The 16,109-nt window shown below is 36.8% G+C and overlaps 1 protein-coding gene across 5 annotated transcripts in view; it reads left to right on the top strand.

Moving 5' to 3' along the window:
- Positions 1 to 16,109, top strand: part of FRY (FRY microtubule binding protein) — a 217,630-nt gene that overhangs the window by 67,734 nt on the left and 133,787 nt on the right. For all 5 annotated transcript variants that reach the window (XM_074859862.1, XM_074859864.1, XM_074859861.1 and 2 more), the window contains one exon: positions 6,666 to 6,865. In XM_074859862.1, coding sequence (XP_074715963.1) covers positions 6,746 to 6,865 — 120 coding nt within the window. In that variant the 5' untranslated portion in view covers positions 6,666 to 6,745. The remainder of the gene's footprint in view (positions 1 to 6,665; positions 6,866 to 16,109) is intronic.

Genomic DNA, 16,109 nt, shown 5'->3' with positions numbered 1-16,109 from the left:
GATTAATACAGCAGCTTTTATATGGACCTTAAAAATTGCTATAGACCATGCAATCATACAATTCTTACATTTATTTTAATAATAAAGTTTAAATTATATTTAGATAAGCATGCAGTTGAGAAGAGGGGAGAAGTATCTTAAAAAAGGTATATTTACTCCCTGGTTTATCAACTCTTTTAATAAAATATGGAAAGGAAACAGTAAACAAAACAGGTAGGCAGATACTCATATTGCATGAAATTGATTCCCTGTGAAGAGCAAGGCCAACACCAGTACCACCACTTTTACTTTCCAAATAGTCAAGATGTGGGACTCAGATATCCTCTGAATTCTTCCTGGTCTTGTTTGACTACATTTTTGACTATAAATCCTCCTAAGAGAGGATCAGAAACACAAAAAGATCAGACATTAGTACCATCAATTGCTCATCATAAAGTCCTGTATTTTAAATAAATTTATTTCCTATTATATATATTGCAAGTCATTAACATTATGTTTTATTGGTTAACTTTATGCTTTTATGATTATTTTTTGTTGAAACATGCAAATGAATTATTAAAATAATGTTTACATTAAAATAGTGCTACTACTGTATCTTACTAATGTGCCGGAATAACATTTTCCTTGGGAATCTTACAGTTTCTTTCAAGATAAAAGTGGATCTGCTGGAGTTTTAGTTTGTTTCTTTCAGCAAAAGTTGCTTTTGAATTTTATTCTGTCTATCAAGCTCAAACTAATTGGGAATGTTCTCCTTCAAAGGGTGAAAAAGCCACCTTTTGGTAACCTTGGCACATGTATCATATCCTTGTAAATTCACGCTTTATTTAATAAAGTGTTTTCTTTTTAATATTATAATTGCAGTTTTAAACAAAGCAAATTTTCTTAGGAGTTATTTCAGCAGATGTATAATTATCCTTAAGGATATGTGGTTTCTTGCTGACTCTTGGCATGGGAAAAGACAAGATACTGCATTGGTTTTATCACAAGGAATTTAAACTGTAAATTTGGCCAAAAGACCTTAGTTACAAAACAAAATCCATCCTGTGTTGTCTCTGTGCCTTGCATTTCTATACTAATTGCTTTCAACTTGGATTGTATGATAATACATGTGTTTGATATGCATGGTTTGTTTATGTCGAACTCCATTATCCTGTCTCATGTTCTTGGAGTGCCTGAAGTAGTTTCGCTAATCTGTCAGCATAGTATGTACTTGTGGATAAATATAGACATGCAGCCACTCCGTGAGTGGTCATCATCATATGCTGAAGCTAAAAATTACTCCTTTGGTTATGGAAAGGCTGATCTGATCCGGAGGCCTGCTCTAGCTCACACATTGTAGGTCTTCAGCACTTACGTATTAAAAAACAAAACCAAAATACCTAAAATAAATGTCTGCCTAAATGCTGAAAAATTTATAGTGAAGTATGAAACAGGATTATGAAACAACTAATTTCCTTTTCGATTTTACTTAGAAAAGTATTCTAACTTTTCTAACTGAAGGAGTGGAACATTTCAGGTATTCACAGGCTCATGGATATTACAGTAGCATGTTGGAGAAAATCCAGTGTGATCGGCTTTATAAAGGGGCTCGGTAGGTATGGAAATACTGCAAATACATGTTTGGGTTTGTGTTATTAGTTTGTTCGTTGTTGCTAAAGTGTAAATTTGGCACAGTTAACTAAAAAAATTCAATCTCTGTTTCTTCTTAAAGATACTGAAAATTCAGTAACTGTGTTTGGCTGAAGTTGTATCCAGTGTAGCACAGACTCTTGGCTTTTGCGTTATGATCATTCTGTTGATTTGCTTCACCTTAGAGCTTTAAGAAAAATGCTTGTGGTGTAAATTGTGGCAGAGATCATATGATAATTTAATTTTGTACTCATTCCCATTATCAGCTTGGTGACCGTGACTGTGTTAAAACTACTGTGCTTTTTTACAACTATTTCTGTGATCAGGGAAATGATCAATACAGGAAAAAATTTAGCAGTGATTTTCATTCAGTAATCCTTCCTGTGCCAGTAGTATATAGTTGTAGTGACAACCATATGTGATATTGCATTGCTACTTCCATATTTACTCCTTGTTTTAAATTTTTAAAAAATACATAACATTGAGAAAATCTTATGGTTATAGCCTGAACTAAACGAAAGTAATCTGTAGGAAAAGAGTATCATTTGAAATACAGTTTATGACAGATACAGTAGAAAAATAGGGAACATGTCTTGGAAACAAGAAAATGGGTTGCTTGAGAGAAGTAGCCCTCAGACAGAATTTCACCCCAGAATGGTACAGACGTCTTATAGTTAATCAAGCATAGTTAATCTTTTTTACAGATTTTCCTAGGATAGGAGCTTTAAATATGCATTGAACTTTATAAATAACATTGACCTATAGATTCCCTGCTATTGCAGGGCCCTCGGGCATCAGGGTTACCATGGTCTCCTGCATGTGCATCACCATTCATTCTCCTTGGGAATGAGCTGCTTTTCTCTAGGTGAAGGGTTTAGTTCAGTGCAGTACTTGTGTAGTGACTGGTACCCTACAATATGTTAGGAGTTCAGACTAAATGTTTCAGTGGTCTATTCTGGTACTTCTCTTTGCAGAACACATCTTTAAATCAGGTAGTAAAAACTTAATTTGTCCATGAAATAAATATTAAGAATTGAGTATAACCCCTTTCTCCCACCCCACCCCCACCAGATATCTTCTGTGTAAACCCATACAAAGTATATGTCGTGATTTCTCATGTAAAAAATATGTCTTTTATTTAATGGGGCAGTGTTTCACTGGCATAGATGGCAAAAGTGGACACACCCTTTTTAATCCTATTTTTAAGGCCCACATTATAATGTGTCAACATAACAGGACCAGTCATGGATGACTTTAATGCAGTTATTTCTTAAATTTTGAGGCCTTGATATGCAGTTTTATGTCTCGGAGACAACTTTTTTTAGTGAGCTTTTTAGGGCTCTCAGTCTAGGAAAAAGAACTATATTCTGTTAAAGCTCATGCATCATCCGTATAGATGTCGGTGATGGTCTGGTCACTGGGCCAGATTTTTGCAATGCAAGTATTAAGCATATGCAGATACTTGAGATAATGGACTGAAAAGATTCATTAGAAACCCAAACCTTTATATAATAGTTCATGACCAGCTCATGATCAACTCGGAACCCTCACACTGTTGGCAGTGTTAACTTCCACACTGAAGATGCTTAAATGGAGTTAGCAGCTACAAAGTGATCTTTTCAAAATTTGAACTAAATCAATGTCATATGTCAGTCATTTCTATAACTGCTGTAATCATTGTAGTAATGATAGACGTTAACCCCCAGGATATCCTTTTTCTTTCCTTTGGGGGAAAGGCTGTACAATTCTGTATTTCAGAGAAGAGCTAGAATAAAAATTTTTGGTGCAGTGACAAATCTCACAAATAACTGCATTTCTCTATTACATCGTGCAAATAACTGATTTTTCAGTTAGATGTCTGGAAAAAAAATGAGATCAGTCTGTGTCACAAACCTAACAGCATCGTTGTTAAAAGGCTTCCTACTAACAATGACTATGTGGATTTAAATTCCAGTCTCAAAAGCCTGGCTGAATGCCATGATGATTGAAGATAAGGGTGGCAGCTCCCAGGTAGTGCGACTAGGGTTTCTTAAACTTAATTTTGTAAGGATGCGAGGCGTGCGTGATCTCACACACTGCCTTCCTTCCCTCCATCCCTGCTGCGTGTCCCTTCATAGTAAATTTTGAACTTAGTAGCCAGTTTAAACCAAAATTGCCCAAGAAACAGAAGGCAAGTTTGCATTTGGTTAGATTCCTACAGAATCCTTCACGAGGGAGCCCAGGAAGGTTGCGCTAGCCAGAGAGAGGCAGGCAGCCCAGTCCGGGTGTGTTTTGCTTGGCAGAGGCTGGCTGGCAGGCAGCCTGCCTGCCCAGCCCCAGGCACAGAGCTCCGGAGGGAGCTTGGGAACGACGGGGGGGAGCTTGGGATGATGACGGGGTGGGGGCGGGGGGGAAGGATAGGGCTTTTACTGCACAAAGGACACAAATCCTTAAGAAAATCAGTTTTACTGCTCACAAAAAAACCATTTTTCCTAACTGAGCACTTGGTGATCAGATTGATTTCATGGATAGATGTGAGCCAGTGAAAACCAGACATTTGGCAAATTATTAGTGATTGTGAAAATATTGTCTGACTCCTTCCTAAAGCTATTTGTGGAGAAATTTCCATTATCTAGTATATTTGATAGTCCATATAAATTTGCATCTGATCCTTTGCATCCCACTGTCTTCATGCTTAAACTTTAGGAGACCCTAGGTGATGACAGGAGAGCAGTGACGCTTACACTCTTCTCTGGTGGCTCTTTTTTTCATTACTTTGAAGTAGATTATTATTCAGAACAACAGTGTATTTTTGGAAACAGTTTTGTGTAATATAAATGTAGAACTATTCTATACACTGTGTTTTATGCTAAGAGTCATAAAGCCAGCAAGACTCTGTGATTATGCTTTTGGCCTCAAAAATCAAGTGAAACTTTGTGGGAAAGAAGTTTAGCAGCAAACATCTCCTGGAGGGGAAGAAATGATGCTGCTGTTCTGAAGGGTGATGGCATACCTTGTCAATCAGGGGAGTTACTTTCAAAGTGAAGTATAGATGTGTTACACTTGCAGAATAATAGCTACATGAACAAAAGCATTTCTATCTTGCATTATAGTCATATAGTGGACTTCTAAACTTTGATTTTTCTAAAGGAAAACGTGTTCTCTTTTCTCCAACGTATCTTTTTTATTTTTCAAGGCATGAATTTTTCAATGCATGAATTTGGGTTCTGATTCTGCCATGTCTTGAATGCTCTCAAACAATAATGTAGTCTTTGGGATTTAGTTTTTTCATGTTTTTGCATCAATGAATTTAGGAAAGATCTAAAATCTCATTTATTCTTAAAGATATCTCCTGTAATTAATAGTTGACAATTACTTTCAGTAGTAGTTGCAGTTCTGTTCCTCAAAAAGAAAGGCTAAAGATGTGTGTCATCCATCACTGTAATTCATTCTTCTTTCTTCTTCTTTCTTTCTTTCTTTGCAACTTGGATGCAACATACAATGTAACACTGGAATACAATGCTGTGGAAAAATGCTGTAATGGTATTAGTTCACAATATTTTCCACAGTTTATATTGCGTTAAAGCACCTCTGTCCCAATCACCAGCAGTGTTCACGGGTGTTACAACACTTACATTGCATTCAGAGTGAGTAATGGCTGGTCTTCTCAGTGTTACTTAATTTGCTGCTTTTAAAGTCTCTGGCAAAGCTAACAGAGGGTGCTACGAGTACCTGCCTGAAATCAGACATGACTTTTATTGCCGATAAGAGCTAAGGAAATTTTATGCATAGAATGGTAACATTTCAATTAATGAGGTTTTGTTTCATAGTACTTCAATTTATTTTTCCTTCAGTTTCCCAGAAAAACAGTAAGTAGAGCTAAGCCTGGTACATAATATCTTGATATTGGTTATGGGGAATTCACAGAATCATGGGATAATTTAGATTGGGAGGCATCTCTGAAGGTTGATTAGTCCAACCTCTGCTCCCCAACTAGAGAAGGTCTCTCAGGGCCTTGTCAAGTCAAGTTTCAAGTTATCTCCAAGAGTGGAATTTGTGCTGTATTTGTGGACAACCTGTACCAGTGTTTGATCGGTCCCTCACTGTGGAAGTTCTTTCCATATATCTAATTGGAATTTCCCACATTCCAACTAGTGTCTGTTGCATCTCATCCTGTTACTGCGCTCAAAGAAGAGTCTGGCTGCATCTTTGCTTTTACCATTAGGTATCTGAAGACTGAAATAAGATCTCCCCTTAGCCTTCTCTTCTTAAGGTTGAACTGGTCCAACACTCTCAGCCTGTATTCATGTAGGAAGCATGTAAGCCCTTGATCATCTTTGTGGTCCTCCCTTGCCCTTGTTCCACAACAGCAATGTCATTCTTGTATGGGGGAGCCCCAAACTGGACACAGTACCCCATATGTGATCTCTCAAGTGCCAAATGGGACTGTAGTGTTTGGTTCATTCAGGAAAACTAATACATAATGAATATTTTTTGTCCATGGAAAACATTTCATGTCTGACTCTTCATATAAGATTTACACTGGTGAAATGTCACTGTTTTTAAAGGAGTCATTCTTGATTGACCTCAGTATAAATGAGAGGAAAATCAGGCCCTTTACATCTCACCTTAGTCAAGAGACCAGACTCCTGACTTTTGCAAGGATAGGTCAGTTTGTATAGCAATAAATTTGTTACTTGACAACTGAGTTACAGATCTGGCCTGCAAGAAAAAAGATAAGAAATGAGGATGTTATTCAAAGAGTAATGTATCAGCAAGTCTTACCATGTAGAAAAAGAGGATTGAGTGTGCACTGCGTAGTAAACACTAGTCAATTTTAATACATAAGATTTCATCTTTGATTTCTTTATCCAGTCTAGATTATGTACATTTTACCTATAACTATACAATGGAAATTGTGTTCATGTGTTGTGTATTTTTGTTTATCAACTAGTCTCCAGTTTTGCTTTGACAGTATAGTGGGTGATTGGGATGTTCTGGAAAAGTTAAGACATGTTGAATTACCCAAAAGTAAATGTGTTTTTTCTACATTTCAGCTTCTCCAGTTGGTAACGGATATATCAAGCCACCTGTCCCACCTGTTTCTGGTACACAAAGGGAAAAAGGACCTCCAGCCATGTTGCCTATCAATGTTGACCCAGACAGTAAACCAGGCGAATATGTCCTGAAGAGCTTGTTTGTTAACTTTACTACTCAGGCTGAACGCAAGATTCGCATCATCATGGCAGAACCTCTTGTGAGTAAAAAGAATCTCTAAGTATATATGTACTTTGCTTTGAATTTATTTTCAGATCGGGCTTGCTTGCCGTGCAATGAAGAATATTTTGCTTGTAATCTGCATTGGAGTTTGATAGTGTTTCCCAAACTATAAGATACACTACTATGGCAATTAGAAGGTTGTGGGAGAGGACAGAGGTATGCAAGATATGCCAAAGGGGTGACATGAAAAGGAATGAATATTTTATCTCTGTTTGCAATACGGGCACATGTTAATGTGATGGAGAGGCAGAAAGGGTGTCAGCATAGATTTCACAGCTGGCAGAGCAGTCACTTGAGTCAAAATAGGTCAGAAAATGCTGGAATACGATAAAAACAGTATTTCTGAACATTATTGTTTTTCAGCTAAAACATTTAAATTAATAGTACTGCTGATTCCTGTTTTATTTCTGACAGTAGTAGATTTAATAATCTAACAAAGTGCTACAGCACCTATTTTCCAGATACAAAAAAGCATGCAGCATTTGAAAAAGGAGCTACATTACAAGGTCTTGCACAGTCAGTGAGAGAGCCATCGTTATTTATGGTTTAGGCAAATTTAACATACAAGTATGTCTGTTGCAAATTGTCTTACGTAACTGAACTTCTGGGAGTCTGCCGTTTTAACTTGAGACTACATTTTATATACATTCTTGTTAGTTATTTTGATTAGGGAAGAATAGTTCTGTAACCTATATTTTAGTTTTGACAAGGTAAAACTAAAAAAATAAAAACAACCAGGAACCTGCATTCCTGAGCTGTAATGGAATTTTTATAAAATTTTGTAACTTTTTTTTTTATAAAGCACAGTATAGAATACTTAGTTCAGTTCCTCATTTTCAGATCTGTTTATTCTGAACAGTAAAATTAAGATTGTCTTGATTCTGGTGGCATCTGTTTAGCTTTGTTTCTTGATTTAGATTCAGAAGCATTTGATGCTTGGAAGGTTTTTCCCAACTTTCCTCTGAAACATCAGGTAGATGCAAGATGACAGAAATATCTTACGTAATTTGGAAATAACACCAAAAAAAGCTAACAGGAAGGAATATTTTGACAAAGATCCATTTTTTTCTTCTTTCATGAGTCCACTCTAAATCACAAGTAGAATAAACTGACAGTCATAGTGCAGGTCCTTTAAAAAAAAATGCCAGCAGCTATTTATTACCATCCAGTCTTCATGTGACGCACAGTGAACATTTTTAAAATTTTAAGGCAAAATGTGTTGTAAAATTACTTGACAAGATCAGGGAAACAAGAAGACCAGAACTGAGAACATAATTTCCTTGCGGCACCTCTGTTATTCTTCAACACTAACCTCTGCATTTTCATGTAATATTTCAGACATATATATGAACCAGTGACCCTGATTTATTCCAATTTCACCTTGTATTAAGATGATTTTGAGTTTCTGTGTGTTGATACATTAGTTTTGTCACTTTGTGAAACTATGAATATCTGAATGTTGATCTTTCCTTATTCCAGAAGTTGTTAGTGAAATTTTATCTGGTAAATTCAACATAGAATGTGAAAATATGACAAGAGACTGGAATGTTACCTTCTTGTCAACATTTTCAGAATGTATTTCTTACAGGGGTCTAACCATGAGACGCTAACAATAATTCAATGACATACTCACATCTTATTAATACTAATACGATTTACAAGTCATGGCATGCTTCTGTTTGAGGGTGACTGTGACAAATGTGTAAGCAGGATTTTGTAGACATTCAGTCAAAATGCTCTTGAAATAATTAGGTTGTAACGAAAGAAGTGACAAGGGAAAATGGAAAAAATTATTCTGGAATAATGACTAAGAATTTAAGTCTACACTTTTTGTGGGGTAGCTGTTGGATGTTTAGCAGCTTTGTTCCCACACTTCTACTCTCCTGACTAGAATTGTGACCAGGAAGTCCCAGGGATTTGCAAGACAAAGATTATAAATTGATGATGCAGAGCCACCCTTTGGCCTTTTTTCACAATAGGTAGTCAAATGGTGAGCTCTTTGAAGATTCTGTTCTAATTAAACTCAAATGTACTTCAAAGAAAATCAGACTTGCAAAGTGCTCTAACACTGAGATGTTTCTACTTTGAATTCTCTAAGTCATTACAAGATATGACAGTTTAATTTTATAATGAGTGATGAATACTTAAGATTTCTTTTAGAGAAGCTAAAATGATCTGTTTATAATATAATTGCTTTTTCCTCTCTTTTATCACAGTCTAGCTCACATTCAAGCTCTGACGTTAATATGGGATTAAATTAAAGATTTACTGATATATTTTTTACCTGGATATTTCTTTTCATACACACATTTTGCCTGCTTATCCTTTCTGATTATCATTACTGTTGTTTTTATGAATTTTTCTCTCAGTTTCTTTGGGTTCCATATGCCTGTTTGATATATCTATCTCTTTCTTTTGTGATGTACACAGAGCCCAACTGTACATTACAGTGTTCTGACAACTGTGGTGGAAAACCAGGTTTGTGTCCCACCATGCATTGCAGATGCTAGCAAGGCACAAAAAATTTTTGCTGTTCTCTAGGGCAGCGGTGAAGGGCACACCACCCACCCCCTCCTGCAGCCCCATGAAATCTCAGCTGGGATAGCAAGTTTCCAGCAGCGGAGAAAGCAGAGGGCAATGTCACCTACTCCTCCTTCTGCCTTGGCTGTCAACCAAGTATGATTTGACATTTTGGTTAATGGATCTGGCAGCGATCATCATAAAAAAACGCACTCCCCAGTTAATACGTTTTCTAGGCATGAATCTAATGTCGTCTATCCACTGCTAAGTCTTTAATAACTTAGAATGGAAACCTTTTGTTTCCAGATATGGGGTTTTCTGACTTTGCCTGGAGAATATTTTATCTGGAATTTCAAGTCAATTTTTTCACCTTTTTAGGGTCTCTGAAATATAACAAACATTTCAATAACTACGTTAAGTTCACTATTATGTGACTAATTTTTAATGATTAAACTACCCAGATCGTCAAGTTATATTAATCCAAATTAAAGGTATTTGATGGCAGAATTAATTAAAAGGGTTTTTCCAGTTTATAAAATTAAATTTACATAAATGAAATGTAAATAATTTCTTCCTGGTAACCTTTAATAATTTCCTGCTTCTTTTCTGTAAATAATTGTTCCCTTTATAATGAATATTAAGAATTTTTCTGCAGACCTTTTTCCACAGCTGATTGCGTTCATATTTAGTTTTTATCAATTTATATTGTAAATCTTCTCTGCATTGCTTAACTTACAAACGCAATTTGATATTTTATTTCTACTGATTTTTTTTTTTTTTTTTTTTTTGAAGCAGTGGTGACCTTAAAACAAAGCTAGAATGATGAAGCCAGGGAAATATTTTTGCAGTTCAGATGATAAAATGTGTTTATGTATCTTAACACTGTAAGGAGAAAACCCAGAAAATAGTTTCCTTTTTAGGACTGTTGATTATCACTTAGGGTAATAATTCATCCTGTGCATACTGATCAGGCTAATCTTTAAATACGGCTTTCAGCAGTACTTACACACAGCTGTAGACATTGATAAAACATAGTGAGCTACAGGCTTTGACAGTGGTTAATGGTTAATTTAGCTGTTGGTAAACTTTCATTATGCTTTTCTCCTGCAAGCATCTTCTTTTACTGAGCTTGTCTAAATTCAGGATCTCTCTGAATACTGAACTCTAGAACAGAATTTACTTATTATAGGATCAGGACTGTAAGCATAGTCATGTATTCTGCTCATAACTTTCTCCTTTGATTGAGTAGGTTTTATCTTGCCATTGGAAAAAAAACTGAAAGCAGTGATGTGGTTGATACTAGTGTATTTATTACTTCCATTTCATTAGAAGCTCAAAGACATTAAAGTACAGACCTATTTCAAAACAGGGCTGGTGATAACAGTCAAGCAGGTGGTTAGGAAGACTCTGAAAGAGCAAGAATGATGCAAGTTTGTGTTTGCAAAGACTGACCAACCAACATGTATAGTGGCACTGCTGTTCAATTAACTGTCATCTAGGCTTCAGTTTCTCTAGGTGAGAGAAGAAATATGCTAAGGACAGACTTGGAAGAAAAGGAGGTAGAAGGTTTTTTGCTTTCTGAGGGCTGGGCTGTGATAACTAGTAAGATTTATGTAGGCTATAATAATACCAAGCAGTTTTATCCCATAGCTGTAATGTAGAATTTTCTGGTTTACATGGACTAAAATTCCAGCTGCATAACATGAGGAATGACTCCTTTGTTCTCATCTATAATGAAACACATTAGCATGACACATTTTTTACATTTGAAGTCCTCATGAATAGTTTGGCATACACAGGGACTTTGGACCCCTGATATTCACAGTGCACAGACAGAAGTTACTGTAAGTAATTTCATGGAAAAGAGGAAGGACAAACTTTGTCTTGCTCTGTTCTAACTATCCACTCAGTATGTGTATGCCCAGATAAACTGAAGACAACTTTATTTGAATAACTTTATGCAAGTATTTATTGAAAATGTTCTTTTTTCCCATACAAAAAATATCTTCCCTAGGACTTTCCTCTATAAATGCTACAAACATGCCAGGTTCCCATTGCTGTCTGTCCCTATCCACCTCTGTGTCACTCAAGGATTATGTCACTCATCATTAATATAATTGTTTTATTCCACTAGTGTTTGTGGTAATCAAAATTCTGTAAAGCATGTGGGCAGTCCATCCCAACTCTGAGGAGCTCATAGTTCATAATATCATAGCTCTGTATCTAACATATCATAATTCTTTTTTTCTACTGTATTCTTCATTTAGTATTTCAATTATATAAATAAATACTAGTAGATTAGGTTCTTTTAGATCCATTTGTGATGAATAATGTGTAGGACATTAAGAATAATTATCTATTGTTTCACTAATTGTCTCTGAAGTACTTAAGATGCTTCTTTATGAAATTCTGCCTCATTTTATTATACTGTACTGAGGACTGTCACCTGTTCATAAGAAAGTGAAAGCATCTATGCACCATTTTACTTTAACTACTTGATATGTAACCTGAATATACTATCCTTTTATTGTAAGGAGCCCTACAGATCCATTACAGTGGATGAATTAAATGTCTTGGTAAATGGGCAGAATGTGTCTGTCATAGGACAGTCTGGAGGACCAAGGACAGTCATTCTCCTCAGGAGAAGGCTCCTCTTCTGGTGCTCCCAGCAAGCGTCAGTTCAGCAGAGCTTCTTTCCTGCAGATCATTGACTGGATCCCAGGTCAATATTACATATCGTAGAATTGAAACACGGGAGTTGAGGGAAAAAGTATGAAGAAGAGTTGGAAAAAGAGTTGGAGGAAGAGGCAAATGTAGGGTTTTGGAAGTAATCATGGGAAGTGCAGGAGGATGGAGACAGGATGCAGCGTGGGTCAGACTCCAGCATCCATATGAGATGGAGGGAAAAAGTTCATGCCACTTTAGCAGCCAAGAAGGAAAAGGACACATTTTTGCATAGCCACTGGCATAGGCATTTGCAGCTAGGTACAGCTCTACAAAAACACACATTTCAAGAGGCAGGCAATGTCAACAGGAGCTTTCTCAGTGACCTCAGGGTTTCCATAGCTGGACGTGTGGGCAGAATGCTCTTTGAGGCTTCAGATCTCATTCTGATGGCAAAACTCTCAAGGATGCTCGCTGTCCCTGGACCTCACTACTGCATGGATACAGTTAGAGGATAGTCAATGGCACATATGGTTCAAATCGCTAAGAGGATTTAACATTGAAAGGCAGATTCAATCCAAGGTTACCGGGGCTGTCACACTATATCATTGAGCGTTGGCCAATGCTTGCAAATATAGCAGAGAACCTACCACATGCCCCTAATCACATCTTTTGTCATTTAAAAATACTGGTTATTACCGCTATCAAGAAAATGAAAGTCATGCTACAGTCATCTCAGTCTTATCACTGGTCTGTCATCATGAAGGACAGAAAGAAAATCAAGTTTATACTTCGGTAGCATTTTGCCAGATAAGTGGCAATTAATTGAAGAGATATCTTTACATATTTTCGCAACAACTTCATCCTTTGCATGCTTTCAGAGTCATGTTTGAAGTCAGTGAGGTACTGCTTCATCAGGATTGCTATATGTTTTTAAATTTGATTTTATGTGCTCTTTTCTGGGCCTGATTCTGCCGTGGTATAGTTTACACATCAGACAGCTTGAATTATGCCATATTTGACCCTGCATATCTGGTGACACAACAAATATGAGAAAACCTTAAATACGTCACATAGCTACCTTCCCAATTTGGAAATCCACCCAGTAAGGTCTTGTTTCCTTAGCTGGGCATGTAGTATGGATGGAAGCTATGGCTTTTATGGCCATCATACTTGTAGCAAAAGAACAGTGAAGGCTGATGTTAGCTCTGCAAGGGCACCCTGTAATCCTCCTTGAAAGTCTGTCAGATCAGTACCAGTAACTGGGAGAAAAAGGGGGTTTTTTTAAAAGGAGGAAAAGGAAAAGGAGTCACCTGGGGACACATCTGTTACGGTATGGTTACAGCCTTTGAGATAAACACATAGCCAAGAAAGTGCAAAATAAAGGAAGTTTTAAGGAAACTACTGAGTGTCACCAGAATTTCTCAAGTTCACTTTAAAAATATACCTTTCCTCCTCTATTGGTCTATTCTATGAAAATAGGTGCATAGTTGGTGACGGTAAGTAGCTACCTGATATTAAAGCAGCAGTGGCTGTAAAACAGCAGACCATTACCGGGGTCAGTAACTGTCGTTTATTACCCCCAGCTGTCTGAGGCTTAAGAGAAATGTCGTTCTTGTTTATAGAGCTCTCAACTGTTCCTGGAGCAGCCCTGCAATTACAACTCTAAATTTATTCAAATCAACTGATAAGGGCTTCCTATAGCTTTGATTAAATTAGGTCACATTACTCTGAATAGGTAACCAGCGGTCAGGGCCCTGAGGGCACCAATAAGCCTTAATGGCCTCCTCTGGGCCTTGCCCACCTTTGTCCACAGCCCAGAGCCCCATTACAGCCCCCAGGGTGGTCAGTCCCTGCCACAGTAACACTGCAACAGGGCCAGTCTCCAGCTCCCCACTGCCCTGCCTGGCCTTGGCCCATCGCATAGCTTTCTGTGGGTGTCTGTATTTTGAGCATGTTCTTGTTCCTCTTATGGGGAAACATTTTTATGAAAATGCATTGTAATGGATCACAGCACAAACAACAGAAGAAGAAATCTGTATTTGCTTCAATTGTTCCTGGGAAGTAAATCCTATATATCTTGCTCACCTTGAAGAAAATGCATCATATAGGCAAAAACTGCCTTTTTTTGTGTCTTGCTGCAGTAAGGCTTTGCAATGTAATAGCCATGCTGTTTTCCAACCCTGCCACAGTTTATTACTGCTGCTTCCTGTAACAGGCCTTTCTCATTTCATTAATACTGGTTTAGTTAATTTAGCAATAACTGACTTAAAATGGTTTAGGATTTTTTTGAGTATTCAGATTTACAGTCAAATATCAGTTTAGTCGATAGCTTTGAGGAGTGTAAATCACTGAATCTGTAATAATTGATTCTAGGTATAGAAACTGGGAATATTGATAGCATCAAACTTAACATGTGTAAATCATTAGTTGGACTTGGGACTACTAATAAACTAAACCCCGTACCTAAAATTCAATTAGCACTGTCTTAATTAATCCAATATATTAACTTTATAGACCTTCACCAAGCTGTACGTCATGGTCCTTCATGAATTTTCATCATAAGTAAAGGTGCCACTAAAACTTTATATACTCTCTGCCCCATCAGATTATGTTCCAATTAGCAAAATTTTATCTTACTATATTAGAAGTTTTTAAGTCAGAATCAGTCAGTCTACTAACACAGGCCTATGATGGAATTATGGTGTCAGCATCAAGTGTCCACACTTCATTTCTAGATGCTCTTTTTAAACTTATCAAACTTACAGGTTGTAAAATTCACCTCTTTTTCCGTACACTGTAGTAGTGGGGTAATTAAAATCAGGGAAGACCAAGGAAAGTATTCAACTTGCATGTATTCAGACAGATGCTTTTGATGTGTTTATTAAGTTACAATTTTAAAAAGGCATTCCCATTAACACACAATTCTGAAAATAAACAGCCAATAGAATTTCCTTTCTCACTTGTGCTAGTCTATCTCAGGTTTCAGTGAAGTCACCCTTAATACTCCTTTCAACTTCGGAGATTTTACAAAAGCGTGTTTTTAAAATACTTCTTTCGGAAGTGGTAGACATCAGCTTATTTGGGCTTAAAATTCCTTATTTAAAGGAATTTTTTTTCTTCCTGCTTACAAGAAAACACCTTACTTCACAATGGAAAAATGTTAGAGAAGATGGAAATGCTGAGAGCAGTAGGTTTTTGTTTCATTGGTTGGGGTTTTTTGCAGTTATTCATATATCTGTAACAGCATTTAACCTTTGTTTAAAGTCTGTGACCATTTATTATCAACACTGAGTTGAGGGCATGTCTGGGAATTTTTTTACTGATCAAATAAGAATGTCAGAGTTCTTGAGTTGTTTGCTCGGGGTAAGTGAAAGAAAGAAAGAAAACTTCCATATTTGTTTTATGTGAGTTTCTTTTCTTAAGTTCTGTGTTATTTTGGGAAAGTTGCAGTGCTAATTTTTGCACTGTGCATCTAATAGTTGGAAAGCAAACTCTTAATTCAGTGGCTTTTCTTCTCTCTTCAGTCTGCTTGGAATTTATTCCACTAATTAATTTGCTATTTGTTTGGCTTGTTGGGCCATTTTTTCTGATACATCGGTTACTTCAGATTAAATATTCTCATGACCAAATTTTCTGAGTGTCCACATTTTAGTTTTGTTAGTAGACAGCATAGGTAAAAGATGCCTTTTGCAGAGAATGTGATAATCAGACAAAAATTAGCCTGTAATACCTGATGTGATGACATAAGCTATCACCAAGTCAGAACAGTACATGACGTGGATGCCAAAGAGGCAAGAGTCAGAGCCAGTGAGTGAAAACCTGTATTTGAAGCTGCACTGATGTTTTTTCATACAATTTTGTATTCCGCAGTACAGCAGCACTGGGCACATCCTTTTCCACATGAATGAAAGAGAAGAGCTGTTACAAAGAAAGAGCAATTGCATGAAGAAAGAATGGGCTGAGTAATGCTGAGCCTGTCTTCTAAACACACCTTTCATTATTTTTGTGCAATACCTCTAATGACAAGTAGGTTT

This window comes from Strix uralensis, chromosome 2 (assembly GCF_047716275.1).
Source record: "Strix uralensis isolate ZFMK-TIS-50842 chromosome 2, bStrUra1, whole genome shotgun sequence".
Classification (NCBI taxonomy): Eukaryota; Metazoa; Chordata; class Aves; order Strigiformes; family Strigidae; genus Strix; species Strix uralensis.
The sequence above is the reverse complement of the archived record's forward strand: the minus strand, read 5'-3'. Positions and strand labels throughout refer to the sequence as shown.